General features: G+C 43.2%; 2 protein-coding genes across 5 annotated transcripts; both read left to right on the forward strand.

The window, feature by feature from the left end:
- Positions 1-159: 159 nt before the first annotated feature.
- pbxip1a (pre-B-cell leukemia homeobox interacting protein 1a) lies at positions 160-11,224 on the forward strand. Of its 4 annotated transcripts, none has more exons than XM_030412147.1 (11): positions 160-530; positions 1,372-1,499; positions 2,756-2,840; positions 2,973-3,040; positions 3,231-3,897; positions 5,883-6,116; positions 6,406-6,429; positions 6,867-6,910; positions 7,077-7,172; positions 7,311-7,491; positions 7,657-11,224. In XM_030412147.1, exons 2-11 carry the CDS (start codon positions 1,428-1,430, stop codon positions 8,667-8,669), a joined length of 2,484 nt encoding a protein of 827 aa, XP_030268007.1. In that variant the 5' UTR covers positions 160-530; positions 1,372-1,427; the 3' UTR covers positions 8,670-11,224. The 4 variants fall into 4 exon arrangements, with proteins under 4 accessions (XP_030268007.1, XP_030268005.1, XP_030268008.1 ...); XM_030412145.1 differs by lacking the exon at positions 160-530 and adding an exon at positions 552-851; XM_030412148.1 differs by lacking the exon at positions 160-530 and adding an exon at positions 553-775.
- Positions 11,225-13,044: 1,820 nt separating this feature from the next.
- On the forward strand, positions 13,045-15,661 carry s100a11 (S100 calcium binding protein A11). The gene is made up of 3 exons (XM_030412149.1): positions 13,045-13,173; positions 13,260-13,406; positions 15,356-15,661. The coding sequence occupies exons 1-3, from the start codon at positions 13,078-13,080 to the stop codon at positions 15,488-15,490; spliced, it is 378 nt and encodes a 125-aa protein (XP_030268009.1). The 5' UTR covers positions 13,045-13,077; the 3' UTR covers positions 15,491-15,661.

Consider the following 15,661-nt stretch of genomic DNA (forward strand, 5'->3'; position numbering starts at 1 on the left):
TAGCAGAAAATAAGGCAGATGATGAAACCCATGTCCACACAGGAGCAACCGGAGTGAAGGGGCTGTCCGCTCTGGTAAGTCCCGCAGTTCAAATATAGCTCTGCAGACGTGTCAGTGTGCGGCTGGTCCTGGTAGCCTCTCCCCGCTGTGTGTATATATATATGTGCCTGCATCTTGCGGGTTGGGTTCACACATGAAGTTGTATTATTATAAACCAGGCGCAGGATCTGCCACTGTCACCGGCCGCTCTCACCTGCGAGCGTCAATCATGCTGAGATTTGCGTCGTTTCCCTGACACGACACTTCTATCTGATTGGCCCAGCCTTGGTTCAGGGGCGGGAGCTCCGCAGCTTCTCCTGAAATCCCATTGGACGAAGCGCGACGAGGTTGACGTGACGCAGCTTGGAATTCCCAAAGTTCCCAAGTTCACGGGAAGAGAGGAGCGTTGTTCATACTGACAAAAAATAAATAAAAACAAGACGTTTTTGAAGGCAAAAAAACTGCGAGCGACTGAGGTGTGAGCAAGTCGGGTAAATAAACCGCCTTTCTTCTGTGTTTAGTGTAACGGAGTCGAGCAGTTTGTGTGAAGAGCTCGCGCTAACAGTTGGGCCTGAGTGAGAACGCGGAAGAGTGGGAGTGGGAATATTCAGCCTGCCGTCCTTTGTTTACCATCATGAATGAACCTTAAAATCGGTTCCTCCAACAACCGTAGCCCCTTCATGTGGCTTCTTATACGTGCCAAACAGACGCTAAGCGAGCACAGTGCTGTCGACGAGTGAGTATGAGCCTCTGCTAGCTCGTTTGCGGATCAATGAAGTGCTCGTGTCGGGAGGGGGGTTTGACCATTTTTGGTAATTTTAACAGCCGCACAGATTTGAGTGGATGGTTGCATGTGAGTGAATGGTTGGCTGGAAATCGCAGCGGTGATGAATGCGAGCAGGGTATTCCTGTTGTCTTCCGACTGGACCCTTTGTTTGACTGCGCAGCATTATATTATGGATGCCACCACACACCGTTACATAACTTGTATCAACGACAAATCCGGTCTTTTATCCCGTGCGTGTGGTGCATTGGTGCCCAAACTGCAACGTTATTGCTTGACTGCGCCTTCCATAGGCTGCTATTTACATCATCAACATCATGATACTGCAGAAAATGTGGCATATTGTGCCATTTTGTGTGTATTTCCATGTCCAGCACTGTGCATACTCATAATTGTGGGTATTAGCTGGCTCGTATACTGAAAAAAACAAAAACAAATAAAAGTCAGATTTTTACGTCTTGATCATTCCGTGAACTCCCACAAGACGTCCTGTGTGTGCATCAGGGCATGTTCAGTGAAAGACACGTTGTTTCTGTCGTCGTCTGCAGAATACCAGAAAGCTGAGTCTGCACCGTGCTGTGCCGCGTTCAGCCTGAAGAGGGCGATGTCTGACAACAGCAACAGCACCGGCAGCAGCGGCTCCTCCACCAACAGCTGGACCCTCCTCTCCCCCGAGGTGAGCCAGAGAACCAGATCAGGAAACTCCTCTCCGAGCTCTCTGCGCCTGGATGTAATTTAGAGGATGGCTGTTTTCCTGGCTCATGAATGTGAAATATGGCACGCCTGCACTTGCAACCACAGAGCTTCTCATGATGATAAAATTGTGGAGAATGTTGATGATCTCAATAGTCAGATTCTGTTATTTTATCATTTGAATGTGTGAGGCACAGACGTGTCGAGTCTTGCATAGCGTCATTTTGTTTGTTTTGCATCTTAACTCAAGTGTACAAGTATTTGTGCCCTTCTGTACTGCAGTGGGGGGAATGTAACTAAGTACATTTACTGAATTACTGAACTTGTGATTAACTTGACAATTTCACTTTTCTGCTATATTATACTTCCACTCCACTAGCTTTTTACAGAGACCAATATTGTACTATTTACTCACTTTATTTATTTTGATTGTGTAGTTACTAGTTACTTTGCAGATTGCAAGCTGCATCAGAGCCGAAGCAGCGCCACAGCATTCATAGTACTTAAGTGCATTCACTGTCGGTGACTAGTGTCTTGTCACTATTCACATGGGTGATTTTCATTTTTATTTAAGTAATATTTTAGCACAATATCACAGATAGAATTTTGGGGTAACCTACTAGGCTACATTTTAGAAGAAAACAGCTTATGTTACTAGTTACGATTAAGATTAAGTATTTAAAAACCCTCTTGGATGAGCTGAAAAGTACATCATGACACGCTAAAAACACATTCTTATTGGCAATGGCAATTTGAGGGAAGGGAAGTAGGGAACACAAAGAAAATATCAGATATGACGGAAGCAAAGCATATGGTCTCATAGAATATGATTATGTGCTGTAGATTGGCCTCCCCGACAGTATAAAAAGTAGTTAAAATGAACTTAACTTGACTAATTAAGGTATTTACTTATGGTGAAGTACTTACACAGAGTGATATTGATATTTTCCCTAAATAAAGGACCTGAATACGTCTTCCACCACTGATGTTCTCTGTGTACAGAGAGGGGAATGAGGACCTAAGTATTTATATTATATTGTAATATTTATATTATAACCACAAAATACTCCTCAGATATCATATGATGAACACAAAGTATTGATGTTTCCTAGCTCAGGCTTGAGTGCATGTGCGTGCATGCCTCTATTGGGTGTGCTGTAAATGTCAAGGTCAGTGTTGCCACGGAGGATACTAAGGGTGTTGAAGCCTGATCTCTTGGGATCTCCTCTCACTCCACAGGAGGCTGCTATTGAGAATGTGGGGCCAGTCGACGACGGCACCGAGAGCCTTGGTGACGTCCCGAGTCTCTCTGAGGAGGTGACAGGTATTGAGAAGATCTGTGGCTACTGTCTACAGCTGTGAAACAAATACAAATCAACACATGAGATCGAAAAGGTTGATTTTAAACCTTTTCTTTGTTTTTGATATTTTTCACACTGTGTGAATATTATTGCAGGTGCTGCTGTGGAGTTCAAACCAAGTGACATTTCTATAGAAACTGTCCTGTCTGAAGAAGGCCACCAGGTCGGTACATAATAAACCATGCAAGAATCAAATCAAGACATAAGACCATAAACAACATTATGGACAAAACTGTGATGATATTGACTTATAATCACATAGAACACCTTGATTGAAATGAAGATCACAAAATGTTGATGGTAAAGTATAAAAGTTTTCACAGAGACACAATGTTTTCTGTCCTCTGTTCCAGGTGTGTCAAGAAACCTCTCCAGAGTCCAGTTTGGGTCCCATTCCTTCCAGTCCAGGCCGAATGAGCCCTCTTTTACCAAACCCTCTTGACCCTCTTGACCCTCTTGACCTCGACCTAGAGAGTCAAGCTCCAGTCATCCATGACATCGTAACCAGCTCCCCCAGTGACAACGAGCACCTAGGAGCCACACCTTTTGTCACCAACATTGATTTGGGGGCTCCGCTCGATATTCCTGCTTCCGAACTCCTTCCAGCTGAGCCGGAGGAGTCCTGCTCTACTCCTCCCCTGACTGAGATTCCTGTCACTACAGAACAAGCGCTTGACACGCCTGCTGATGTCCTGATTCCTGCTGGCCCTGCTGGCCCTGCTGGGGCGAGTCCTGCCTTCACTGCTGAACCTGAGGTGGACATCCCTACAGAGACCCTCACAGCCGCTGATCCTCCCGCTTACGTTGAGGCTGATATCACCTTTACCCCAGAGAGTACAGAGTCACCAAGCCCAGCCCCAGAGAGCCTAGTGACAGAAAGTCCCATCGGTGATGCTCCTGCACCAGAGACTGTTGGTTCAGCAGAGGCAGAGGAGGAGGCAGCTGTGGAAGAGGAGGAGATGGAGCCATCTGAGACAGTGACCCAGGAGGAGAAAGAAGCAGAGGAGGAAGAAGAAGAAGGTATGGGATTGAAGGACTGTATCTTATGATGCATGCAAAATAGATTCAGCAATGGATCCAGAGTGGTCTTTATTTTTGAGGAGGAAATTTAGAGGTTATCAGTCAGTGTTGTTAGCAATACCCGTTGACAGCAATGCATTACATGGTATGTTGTCCATACAAACATCGAAGCAGCATGTCCACGGATGGAGGTTGGACATTTCTCTGTGTAAGACTGATTTAATGAGACACAAAAAGTACAGTCATTACATCACTGAATCTTGCTTTGGAGCCAGACTGTGGTGTCAGGTACTGAAGTCAATGGGAGACATATTGGAGAAATGCCCCCAGAGAATAAAAGAACACACTTCAGAAAGAAGGTTGACGGATTTTTCCCCCCAAATGATTGACAGTGATAGTAATATCATGACCAAACATGGCAAGTCTGACCAAATATCGCCTATGAGACTGCAGTTACACTGCAAACAGGAGCCTCTCCGATACTAAATTGAGGGACAAACAACGTGGCCATGAAAATTATGTTGTTGACCCTTCCTTTTTTCTTTTTTTTTTTCCTTTCCTTGGTTCAGATGTAACGCACCATTATCCCCAAACTAAGAGAGCTTTCACCAGGCAGATTTTACAGTTGGCTAGCCCTGACTTTAGCCTGAAAATCCCCTGAAAATCAACTAAGCAGGGGGCTAAAAGGTCCAAGTGTGAAACGGGGCAAAAGTAAACAGTGAAATTCAGTATTCATGTAGTCATGCTCCTTTCTAGAATGTAAACATAAGTCAAGGACATTTAACCTGGGGCTTATAGAAGTACAATGGGAATTGTATAGCCCTGTGATTAGGTTAACCCGTGGTTAACTATGTGGGTGTGGTAATGGGCTAAATAATTCCAGGGTTAAGTCCAGCTCAGGGCTACAGTAAGATATGTTCATTGTACTGTACACTTCATGTGCAGTGGAAGTTTAGAAATCTTGCTCGACAATAAATGTTGCTGGAGAAGCCCCCATAAATCTTAATAATATAACAAAACAAATGCTAAGCAGGAAGGTTATACATCAGTTAAACAGAAAAAGCCAAATTGAAACAAATAAGCCTTCATTTAACGTCAATTCTGCAGTCATGGCTCGAATAACCTGCTGTGGAGCCCCGGAGCAAGAATGAGTTGCTGGGCTCTTACCAACTTCCCGTTGCTCTCATTCTCTGTGTATTGTGTATACTCTTCCTTCGCTGGAATCAACACGGCTGCAGAATTGCTGTGCGGTAATATGATTTGACACAATTTAAGAACATGGCCCCATATAAACACATTCCTAAACAAAGGGGAACAGTAGATCATAGCTGCATAAACCAACTTCCACACGGTGAACACAGGGCTGAGGGCCCACAGCAGTTAACATCTGGTAACTCAATCTCTAACATAGTGGTTTATGGCTCTATGTAAGTAGCTCCACTCGATAGCAGCAGAAAATGAGAGTCCTCTTGCAGAAGAATTGGTTAACATGTTTCTTATCTGTGTCACGCTAGCAGCTGGAAGTGATTTATCAGTGTGACAAAGAGGCGCACACCCTGCTGAGAAAATGGAAGAAACCCCCATGCATGAAATTACTGTTGTTGTAATTTAGTGAGAAAATGTCAACCATTTCCACGAGCAGCGCTGACTTTCTGTTGGCTTTTTTTTTTTCACATGCTGTTTACACATTGTTGTGTTGTGCAGCTCATGTATTCACTCGGATTTTTTGTCATCTGTGTGAGGCAGTCTGCCAGAAGGTAATTATGATTTTGGAAATAATTCCAATTCTGACATTGTCGTTGCCAAAGATGTCGGGATGATTTGTTGAAGTGTCTCTGGGCTCACATTTGAATAAATGTGGTTTAACTTGAGGCTCATCGTCTTTCACAAAAGAGATTATCAGATGTGACAACTCTGCTGTCTTGCCTTTGCTATTTCATGATCAAGGTGTCTTTTTCCTTTTGTTATATGTCTCCCTCCCACAGAGCCATCAAGTAGTTTTGATGTGGGCGACACAAGCGGCTTTGATGACGGACTGAGGAGGAGGAACGTTCCCTCCTTCGAGGCAGCACGACCAAGAACGTCAGATGAGGAAGACGACGAGGAGGAAGTGGAGTTCAAGCTGGCCGAGAAGAAGGAGGAAAAGCCGTGGCTGTCCATGAACAAATGCATTGTGGGTGCTCTGATCCTGCTTTTCTTAGGTTCCCTTTTCCTCTCAGGTGAGTTCCTGCTAGTTGGCTTCTGCTTTTCGAGGTGAGAACAGCAACATTAAAATCATGTTCGATAAAGGTGCTTATGTTAGAAATACCTGTTCTCTTTTTGAGATGACTCCGTTCATCTCAAAAAGAGAACACCTCTTTCCACCTGTTGCATTAGACGTTTGACAAGGTTTATTGTAAATTTTGACGCAGTATTTCCAAATCACACAAGCACATTTATTCGCCGTTGTCAGCAATAGACAGATGTCTGTTTTTAGATCTTGTTGACTAAGCTGTACTATGTCAACAGGTTTCCTCTCTGACCTGGATAATGGTAGGTCCAGCGCTACCAATAAGACAGCAGTTTAAGCTTCTGCACTAGCTGGCTAACACTCAGTAGCTTGTCCAAGCACTTATCTGGCCTGACATTTCATGCAGTGGCAGCAGAAAATGGCAAATAACACGCACTCTGAATTGTACAATAACACTCTTTATCATCGGAAGGACTCACTGGAAGTCAAAGCAAAAATGACCCATTGCAGATAATCTGCTGGGGTAGGCAAAATATATCATAAATGTTTTTAATGAATAAAAAAAAAAAAAAGATTCTACCTAAACAAGTAGTTTCTGTGTTGTGCACAGGTAGTGCCTGAGCTTATGGAATGCACCTCACAACAAAAACATCTTATTGTGTCGTAAGACAGCTTGGCTGCTATGTGTCAATAAAAAAAGATGCTGTTGTGAAAGATGTGTTGTTCTTTGGTCTGACAGGAGACTTTGACGCCTCTGAACTGAGTGACGGAGAACAAAGCAAGGTCTGTTCCTGCCGTTTCGCCTTTCACTTACTCCATATCTGCTATATGTTGTTTAAGCAGTTGTATTTAAAGAAAACTTGAGTAGTATAACTTAAAAGAGAAATGCTTAAGATAGGATTATTTAAAAATATGTGTTTTATTCATTTGCCAACCATTTTCGATCCAGGACTGGCTTAGCGCTGATCCACAGGATATGAAAGAGCTATTGGATAAACTGACACAGGAAAACCAACAAATCGCTCAGCTGGAGGCTCAACTACAGGTCAGTGTACCATCATACTGATGCTAATGATGTTGTTTTACCATTTCATGATGTTTTAACGGACAGCCTGGTTTCAATAAACATTTGTGCTGATTGTCTTAAGTTGCACAGAATCAGAATTTCTTTCTTTTTTCTCAGTCTCAAAAAGAAGAGCTGGACTCCGCTCTGAGTGCAGTAGCAGAGAGCGGTGATGCAAAGGGTAAAGCAGGTCTGGAAATGGAAAACGCAAAGCTGAAGAAGGAGCTGTCGTCCCTGCCTGAGCTGAAGACAGAGCTGGAGAGTCTGAGGGCCAGGGTGACCGAACTCAGCCAGCTCACAGGTGTGATGTGGCATGAAACATGAAGTGAATCAGCTCATTGAATTAAATCCGTGCCACTGAATGACGATCTTTATTAAAAAGAAAACACATAGAAAGGTACTTAAGAATATAAATGACTTCCTCGAGTGCTAAAAGTGATCTTTCCAATTCTTAAATCCTTCACAGCTAATCAGGAAATGCCCCAGACTACCCCAGGTTCAGCCCCTCAGCCTGGTGATAAAGATGGTCAAACTACCAAGACAGCAGCCGACCCTGAGAGGAGGAAGAACACAGACGAGGGAGGAAGGCTGAAGGACGAGCTTCAGAGGCAGAAGGTTCTTCTGGAGGAGAGCAAGAAGAGACTGCAAGGGATGAAAAAAGACGGAGGCGACAGGAAACAGGTGAGGGATCACCTGGAGGAGATCCAGAAGAAGCTTTCTGAACAAGTGGAGAGGTGGGGCAAGAAGAAGCCACAGGAGTCCAAATGGAAAGGGAACAAGGGCAAAACCAATGAGCGGGACCATTGGAAGAGAGAGGAAAAGAAGGAGTGGAGAGGAGAGAAAGACTGGAAGCATAGCAAAGACGAGAAGAAGGAGAAGGAGTGGAAGTCTCCGAAGCAGAACTCTCATAAGGAGGCATGGAGAAAACACCAGGATGAGTGGGAGAGGAAGAAGGGCGAGCGCAGGATGGACAGAGAGGAGAGGAGGAAGGAGAAACCGTGGCACAGCCGGCCTGGTAAGAGCTCCCACAATCACCATCAGCATCACCACCACCAGCCCCGTCAGCCTCATCAGCACAACCAGAACGACTTCTGGAGAGACCAGGAGCAGAAGCTCAGACGCAACGTCCGCCCCCAGCTGGGCTGCAGCTCCGTGGACAACTGCGCCGAAAAGGAGGGGCTCTACCCGGTGGAGCTGCCCGAGTTCGAGGAACTGCTGGAGGGCTACCTGAGCAAACTTGAAGGATCCTCATCTGAGAGCAAGGACAAGGTCAGGAAGCTGACGGCAGAGTACTTCGAGGACGGCGTGTTTATCCATGACAGGGTTCTTTTCAGTGACTTTGCGGAGGACGTGGCGGACATTCTGGAGGACATGGTGGACGCTTTGGACGTCGGCGGGCAGAAGGACGACGATTCCCTGGAGGAGGAGATGGAGGAGTTTGAACGAGAGGCCCTGTGGAAGTTTGCCGCCACAGCTTAAACAGACATAAAGGGGGGCAAAAGGGAGTAAAACACGACACTAAGATGCAGCACAAGTGGTGGTTTTATAGGACATTTTCTTGCCTACATTTTCCTCTTCAGAGCTGTAATTGTAGTAGCTTCTGGTACAGAGTGCGTTGTGCCTCTCATAAACGTGTCCCTCTGAGTCTTTAATTATAAGCTAGACTTGTACTTGTCATTTTGGACTTAGTTGTTGTTACCTACCTCTGTCAGGTCATGCCTCCTAACGCAAAATCCTTCAGTAATGTGTTGTGTGGGTTTTCCTCTGCTGTATAGTGTTTTCTCAATACGTAGTGCATGTTGCAGTTCATAATGTAAATTCAAACACACAAAAAAAAAAACGGGGCTTTCAGGAGATGGTATTTTCGAATAAGTCAGTTGAGCAACCAGTGCAATTCAGTTACAGAAAGATGGTTTAGATTGGAACTTTCCCGTCATCGGGCGTTCTTGCCCTCTGTGTGAAAACAACCTGCCACTTCTCCGAGCAGGTTAAAACAAATGCTTTTTTTGCAGAGACCGTTTGCCTCAAGTGATGTATAACTGTCAAATCCCAGAGGATGAGATCCCCGTTTGTTTCCGTAATAAGACTCAGATCAGGCCGGACCGGTTTTGTGTCGGCAGCAGCTCCTCTGTAGATTCAGGCAAATGCACGCAGAGTGCTGTTTGAGACCCCTGAGCGCTCCGTTTCTAAATTGTAGTCTTTTTCGTCCCCGCCCTCACTCCCAACTGTCACTTCACAGCAGATGTCTGGAAACTACCAGGAACCGGTTTGTGAAGTGTCAGTGCTGCTCAATAAAAATTTTAAAAAAGCAATAGGACAAAGTGATAGCCATAGCTAAATTCATGACTGCTAAACCACTTTAGCACTTTTCTCAAACATTCACATTTACTCCAGTTTTTTTCCCTCACTTTTCACTTATACTCTTTGTTTTAGATCATTAGTTCTCCTAACTTTTTTTTTTAAATAATGTAGCCACGGGGACCTCCAACACATGATCTACATATACTGGGTATCCCAGAGCATTCAGAGTAAAAGGTTTAGCGATCTATAGTAATACCGAAAGAGTTAATTTAATGGATATGTTAATTGCGATTGGCAGCCAAACCAGTATTGCTCTTATTTTATTTCATTGCCCCCTCATTTTGACAGCAGATTGATGTCACCTGGCAGCAACCCAAACGCTGGAATAAATGTTAGCTAAGTACATTTTATGCAAAACCACAGTTTCCTTATGTTGCAGCTTTACATTTGTTCAGGTTGAATTTTCCATTTCTCTCTTTCATAATCACATGTGGGAAATATCCCCAGGGCTTCTTAAAACGACCAGGTTCTGACACAACAAGAACGGCTGGAAATGTCCGCCGATCCCCTTAAAAATATCCAGTCAGCGTTTGGCAGCCTTGTTGGCTGTAATAATGCCACCACCGTCCCCTTAACCTCCGGATGTGAAAGTCAGCTAGTAAGCATGTAATGTCAACCTGATATGCCACGTTTGGTACAAATGTCAACCTTGGATGAATCTGTGATTTGCAGAAAAGTTAACTGCTAACATTATTCCCTGGCGACTGGGCTGTTAACTGACATGCACACAAGTGATAAAGTAAAAGCTGTTCAGTTCATGAAAATGGTAAAACGAGGAAGCTGCTGCGTTTTGTGTTCTCAAATATGAAGCCAAATGTGGTGGACAAAAGGTCCTTCCTTGAGATAAACGATTTCTTTGTTCTTTCGTTTATTTGTTTTAGTGTTTGACATTAGTCGTATTTGATTCTCGAGGTTTTTTCCCTCTTTTTTCGGTGGATGTGAAGTTAAAGTCGACAGATTGTGATTGTTGGTTCTCACTCTCCAGTGAAGGAAGCTTTGAAGTGTTTCATGTTTTATTTATTCTGTCAGTACACTGCGACTCTTTATTTTTAACGAGAAGAACCACAGACTGTGTCCGAGGCCATACACATCGAATGTGTGAAAGTGGTGACTTTCTGTTTAGGTTTTCAGAAGTTTAGTTTGCCAGCTACTGCTTACGTGCCTTTATTATTATGAATATGTTAGATTGGCCGAGGGGTCCTTGATATCATCTGCTTCTGCGAGACTATTAAGAGAGCAGAGAGTTTACACTAGTTGCAATTTTACCGCTGCTTACCAGGCAGAGAACGAATGTCATAGGGTTTACACATGAAGTGTTGGATAGATTTTTCTTAAATGTTTTCTGCTGTTGGGACAGAGAAACTCTTCTTTTTTTTTTTTTTCTTTTTTTTTTTTGAAAGTTTTTAGACCAAAGGGATTGGAAGAAACCTTCATTTCAACACACGAGTCCTGTAACGAAACACAGTTAGGAAAGTTGAATCAATATTTGAGAAGTGTTTTTGTCTTTGTGGGACAACAGTGGGACTTAATCATGTATGAACCAGCTCAGATGTGCATGTAATCCCTGAACAAATGTATCGATAAATTTGGATCATTTTGAATTTTCTTCGGCCATCAGTTATGTCCTCTTTTAGGAAGTCAGTGTTGAGTTGAATAAAATTTCCACCATTGAATATGTAAAGTCTGTCCTTATTTAACCTCATTTGATTATGTCAGACGGTCCCTCTTTTTTTAAACCGAGCATCACTGACGTACACACAGAGTCCACCTCCCACCGATTAGGGTCTTGTGCTCTGTCCCAGTACAATAGCTCGAACTGGGATCCTTTGATGGAACCGGGTCTCTGTAAAGATGCAGGCACAATAGTCTCTTCTGACTTTAAACTCTAACAACGTGACCTGAAAGAATGGAAAGTAGACTTATAATATCAAGTTTTTAAAACTTTTAAGCTTGCACAGCGTAAATGTAATAATCTACTTCCCTAGGTAATCCCAAGGTAGTCGGCTTATTTACTTTTTTTATTTTCTAAGTAATGTCCACTTTAAAATGTACAGTGTACATGGGTATGTGTTGGTTGGTGGCGCGGTGGCAGGGGTTTGCTCCCATTGAGTCATCTCCCCTAATTAAAAATGAACAAACCACCAACTGCATACAGAAATAATTCATGAAAAACATCGCCGAATAAATCCCCTGTGTCATTTGTCACCATGAATTGTATTAACGGAGCTGGGAAATGTACAATGATGCCCAGCAGTGTGTGACTCACCGACTCTGGCAGGAAGTGGAAGCGATGGCATGACAGGCATCTATTCTCACAGCTCTGATGCCAAACTGAAATATTTGCATCGAGATTAAATACTCGGAGCAGGAGTTCACACGTTCGCCCGCACGAACCGCCCTCTCAACACGTACGTGATACCTGAGGCACCCAGTCATTGACCTGATATGCTGATGAGCGAGAATGTAAGCAATGATTGAGGACAGTCACTTTGAGACAACAGAGAGAGCCTGTCATTCTTCGAATTCTAAGTCACCAAGTCACCGTGCAAGCATTTCGCTACGCCTCTGCTTCGTTTCGATTTTCAAAGTGAAGGTGAATCAACAACAAACTTACAGTCTTGAAAAAAGAGCATAAAGCAATTTCTTATACTCGTCCTTCATTGTCCTTGAAGGATGAGTTCACCCCAAAATGCACATCTTATACATCTGGAGCGTCACAGCAAAACAGAATTCTCCTTAACAACTTAAGTAGATGGGTGGGGGGCTTGTTTGATGTCCCCAGGAAGCCCCTAGATCCCAAATTGACCTTTAAAGACTTCATTTACACCCTTTTAAAAGCCAAAATGTTCAAAGTAGCTGTTAAGCTAAAAGTACCAGCACATACCCTGTCTGAAGTGAATCCACAAGCTCAACTGTGCATTAAGCGTGTAAATAATGTCTTTTCAAATGAATTAAGGGTGCTCTAGAGACTCGGATTACACTTTTGTTGTCCCCATCTACTTCAGTTGTTTAGGAGAATGCTCCAGAAAATTACATCACCCTAACTTTCCAATCGGCATGAGGATGACTGAGTAAAATTTTAAAATGTTATAAATTCAAACCCTTTCTCTTCCAAACCTCTCTGGAGATATTCCACACACATCTGCCCCTGCAAATTGACACATGCAACAGTGTGTGCTGCCCTGAGCGGCGTATGATTTGAGTCATGTTTTGTATAAACGAGTTACTGCTTAGACAGGCACGATTCAGTGGCTTGATTAGAACGGCCTGACAAAAATGCCGTCACTAAATCCCTTGCTCTGCAAACAGACTGAAATCGTTTTTTGTGCAACCATCAGTACAATTTTGCCCTTTGTAGGACGGAATGGCACTTTTTTTTTTTTTATATGTGTTGTGTTTGTGCAGTTTTATGATGCCTGTCCCCCAGCGAGGTGGAAATCGGGCAGAGATAACGTCAGCCGGCTGGATGAGGGTGAAGAGGGCAGGTTAAAGGGTTTTCCGCTGATGTGTGCATCACTGGACGGAGATGAAGCATATATATTCAGAGAGGCAGTGGTCAGAGTGGAGGGACACACTTCTTGGTAGCTGCCACGACACACCACACAGCATCTCAACGCAAGAGGTGAGACCACAGGCGCTTGTCTTTCCGCACAGTTTCGCGTTTGACTTCGCAGCTTTGCTCACACTTTTCTTTTATTTTACTTTCAGGCCTCAGCACAAACCATCATGGAATCCGCCATCTCCACCATCGTCACCCAGTTCAAGAACTATGCTGGGAAGGACGGATCCTCCAGCACCCTGAGCAAAGAGGAATTCCACAACCTGGTGTCCTCTCAGCTGTCCAACTATGTGCAGGTAAACTTCACGAGTCCTTCTTACAGCGCTCACAGACGGACGGTAAAGAAATTCTAGCGTGTTATGCAACTTTAGGGTGTTGAAGGAGTCTGTAGATGTCACTGTGCTGTGATTCAGACACATTACTGGGGTTATGAGGCTTTTGTATAAAGCTTCACTCTTATAAACACTCAAAAATGATAAGATCCTGTCACCATTTAGTTACACAGATGACTTTTTCTACGCTTAGCAAGATGTCACACACTTCATCAGGCCCTAAACTAAACACCCAAAAACCTGTTTGTGTGAATATTATGTGAAAGTACCAATAGTCATTACTCCAATACTGTCGCTACAGGATATTGTAACTCTTGATTTTGTCTTCCGGTCTCACCAGTTTTGAACTGCCGTTGAGGAGATTCAAAATACAGAGATGCGTGTCATATCTTTTTTTAGTTCTTTGTGCGAAAAACTTAAATTGCTGTTAGTAACTAGTAACCAAAGCTGTGACACAAGCGTAGATAAGCATAAAGTCAAATATGCCCCCCTCAGATGTGGTGGCGTGCAAAGTGTCGGGTCAGATTAGGACTAAAGCGCAGAACTCGACTGAATGCATTCGGCTACATGCATACATGAGAAAATCTTCATTATCATCTTGCAAAATGTGAAATGTATTCACTCTGTATATGAAAATAGGAACATACAATATGTCTGTTTTTGTCTTGAGAAAGTTATGCTTATGATATGCTGATTAATCTTCAGTTCAGTGCCACATTGTCTGCCGGATGTTGATGTATGACATGTTGAAAGAAGTCATCTTACAGAACTTTACGCTGGAGCTACAGCTGAGCCTCATTTTCCATCATTTTCCCAATATTTTCCTATTCTTGTATCATTATATATATATATGTTAATGTTTATGATGTGCAGCACATGGTTATGGGTGAAAATGATGAATGAAATCTTCGTCTGGGATCAAATGTGCTCATGTTACAGTGGCGTAAAATGATGGAAAGCAAGCAAATAGTGTATCTAACAGCAGAATATGTAATACTTGCTAACATTTTATAATAACCATCATTACTAAACTGTAAATTATTGGGAATTAAACTTAAACTGATGGTAATTTCACTGTTAACAAACAGTTAAAAGCTTTATAATCCATTTGTCAAGCAATTGTAAAGGTTTATGAACGTCAGTTGGAGCTTTATGACGGCCATGCAAATACTGTTTACAGATGAACTACACAGTATATTTATATTTATATACTGTTTCCAAAGTATTATAAACATCTGCTGCAACTTTAGAATACACAATTGCTGAACAAATAGTTTATAAAACACTTCATTGATTGTTAATAACCATTAACTTAAGTTTGATAAAGACGCTCTGGGATTGGAGGACGGGTCGGACGCCATCCCAAAGTGTCAGTTGTTGACGAGATGGGAATGAGACTTAAGATCAACTTTTCTTACAAATAGCCCCTTTAATTATAAATGTACCATTTTGATATGATGGTCATTATAAAGTGTGACCTTATAGATCAAATCACAGATGACTGGTTATTGACCTCATCACTAGTTAATTCAAAATCAAAACACAGTGAAACATTGAGCTGCACCTCTGAGAATGTGGACAGGAGATAATCATGTTTGACAAATAAGCCAGCTACTTTGTATACGTGCATTGTACAATTTACATTTTACAACATATATTCATTCAATACATCTTTCAATGGCCGTTGTAAGAAAAAGAGTTTGGTTAAAAACCTGCTTCTGAAGGAGGCTGTGTCTCTCTTATATGAATTTGTACATCACTCATCATTTATTGCTGCTCTCAGCCATTAGGTGGCAGGACAGTCTTACAGAGCAGCTGAAGTTGCACCTCAGAGTGGTTTTCTAATGATCAGGGTCTCCTCTCTCTCTCTCTCTCTTTCTCTCTCTCTCTCTCTCTGTGATCATCACCCGCAGAATGCCGGCGATCCCGCGGCCGTCGACCAGCTCATGAGCTCGCTGGACGAAAACAACGACGGGGAGCTGACCTTCCTCGAGTTCTGGCAGCTGGTTGGCAAGCTGGCGAGCCAAAAGGGCGGCTTCGGCCAGTAGGCGACGCAGATCGACTCCTCCTCAAGCTGCAAACTCAAAAAAAAAGGCCATCCACGTTTATTTTACCGCCCCACCAGTGCCACATGTGTAACCCTTTAGTTAACCGTTTGTTGAGTTCAGGGAACTTTGAAATTAAAGGCTTCATTGTCTTGAAACCCTCAGCCACTAACA

The sequence above is a fragment of the Sparus aurata genome, chromosome 3, assembly GCF_900880675.1.
Source record: "Sparus aurata chromosome 3, fSpaAur1.1, whole genome shotgun sequence".
Lineage (NCBI taxonomy): Eukaryota > Metazoa > Chordata > Actinopteri > Spariformes > Sparidae > Sparus > Sparus aurata.

Excerpts from the sequence above, each read along its gene's own strand:
- pbxip1a (XM_030412145.1), top strand. The coding sequence starts at position 812 with ATGAAGTGCTCGTGTCGGGAGGGGGGTTTGACCATTTTTG. Across the intron at positions 2,841-2,972 it reads TCTCTCTGAGGAGGTGACAG|GTGCTGCTGTGGAGTTCAAA; the intron begins GTATTGAGAAGA and ends ATATTATTGCAG. Across the intron at positions 6,430-6,866 it reads CCTCTCTGACCTGGATAATG|GAGACTTTGACGCCTCTGAA; the intron begins GTAGGTCCAGCG and ends TTGGTCTGACAG.
- s100a11 (XM_030412149.1), top strand. The coding sequence starts at position 13,078 with ATGAAGCATATATATTCAGAGAGGCAGTGGTCAGAGTGGAGGGACACA. Across the intron at positions 13,174-13,259 it reads ACAGCATCTCAACGCAAGAG|GCCTCAGCACAAACCATCAT; the intron begins GTGAGACCACAG and ends TTTTACTTTCAG. Across the intron at positions 13,407-15,355 it reads AGCTGTCCAACTATGTGCAG|AATGCCGGCGATCCCGCGGC; the intron begins GTAAACTTCACG and ends CATCACCCGCAG.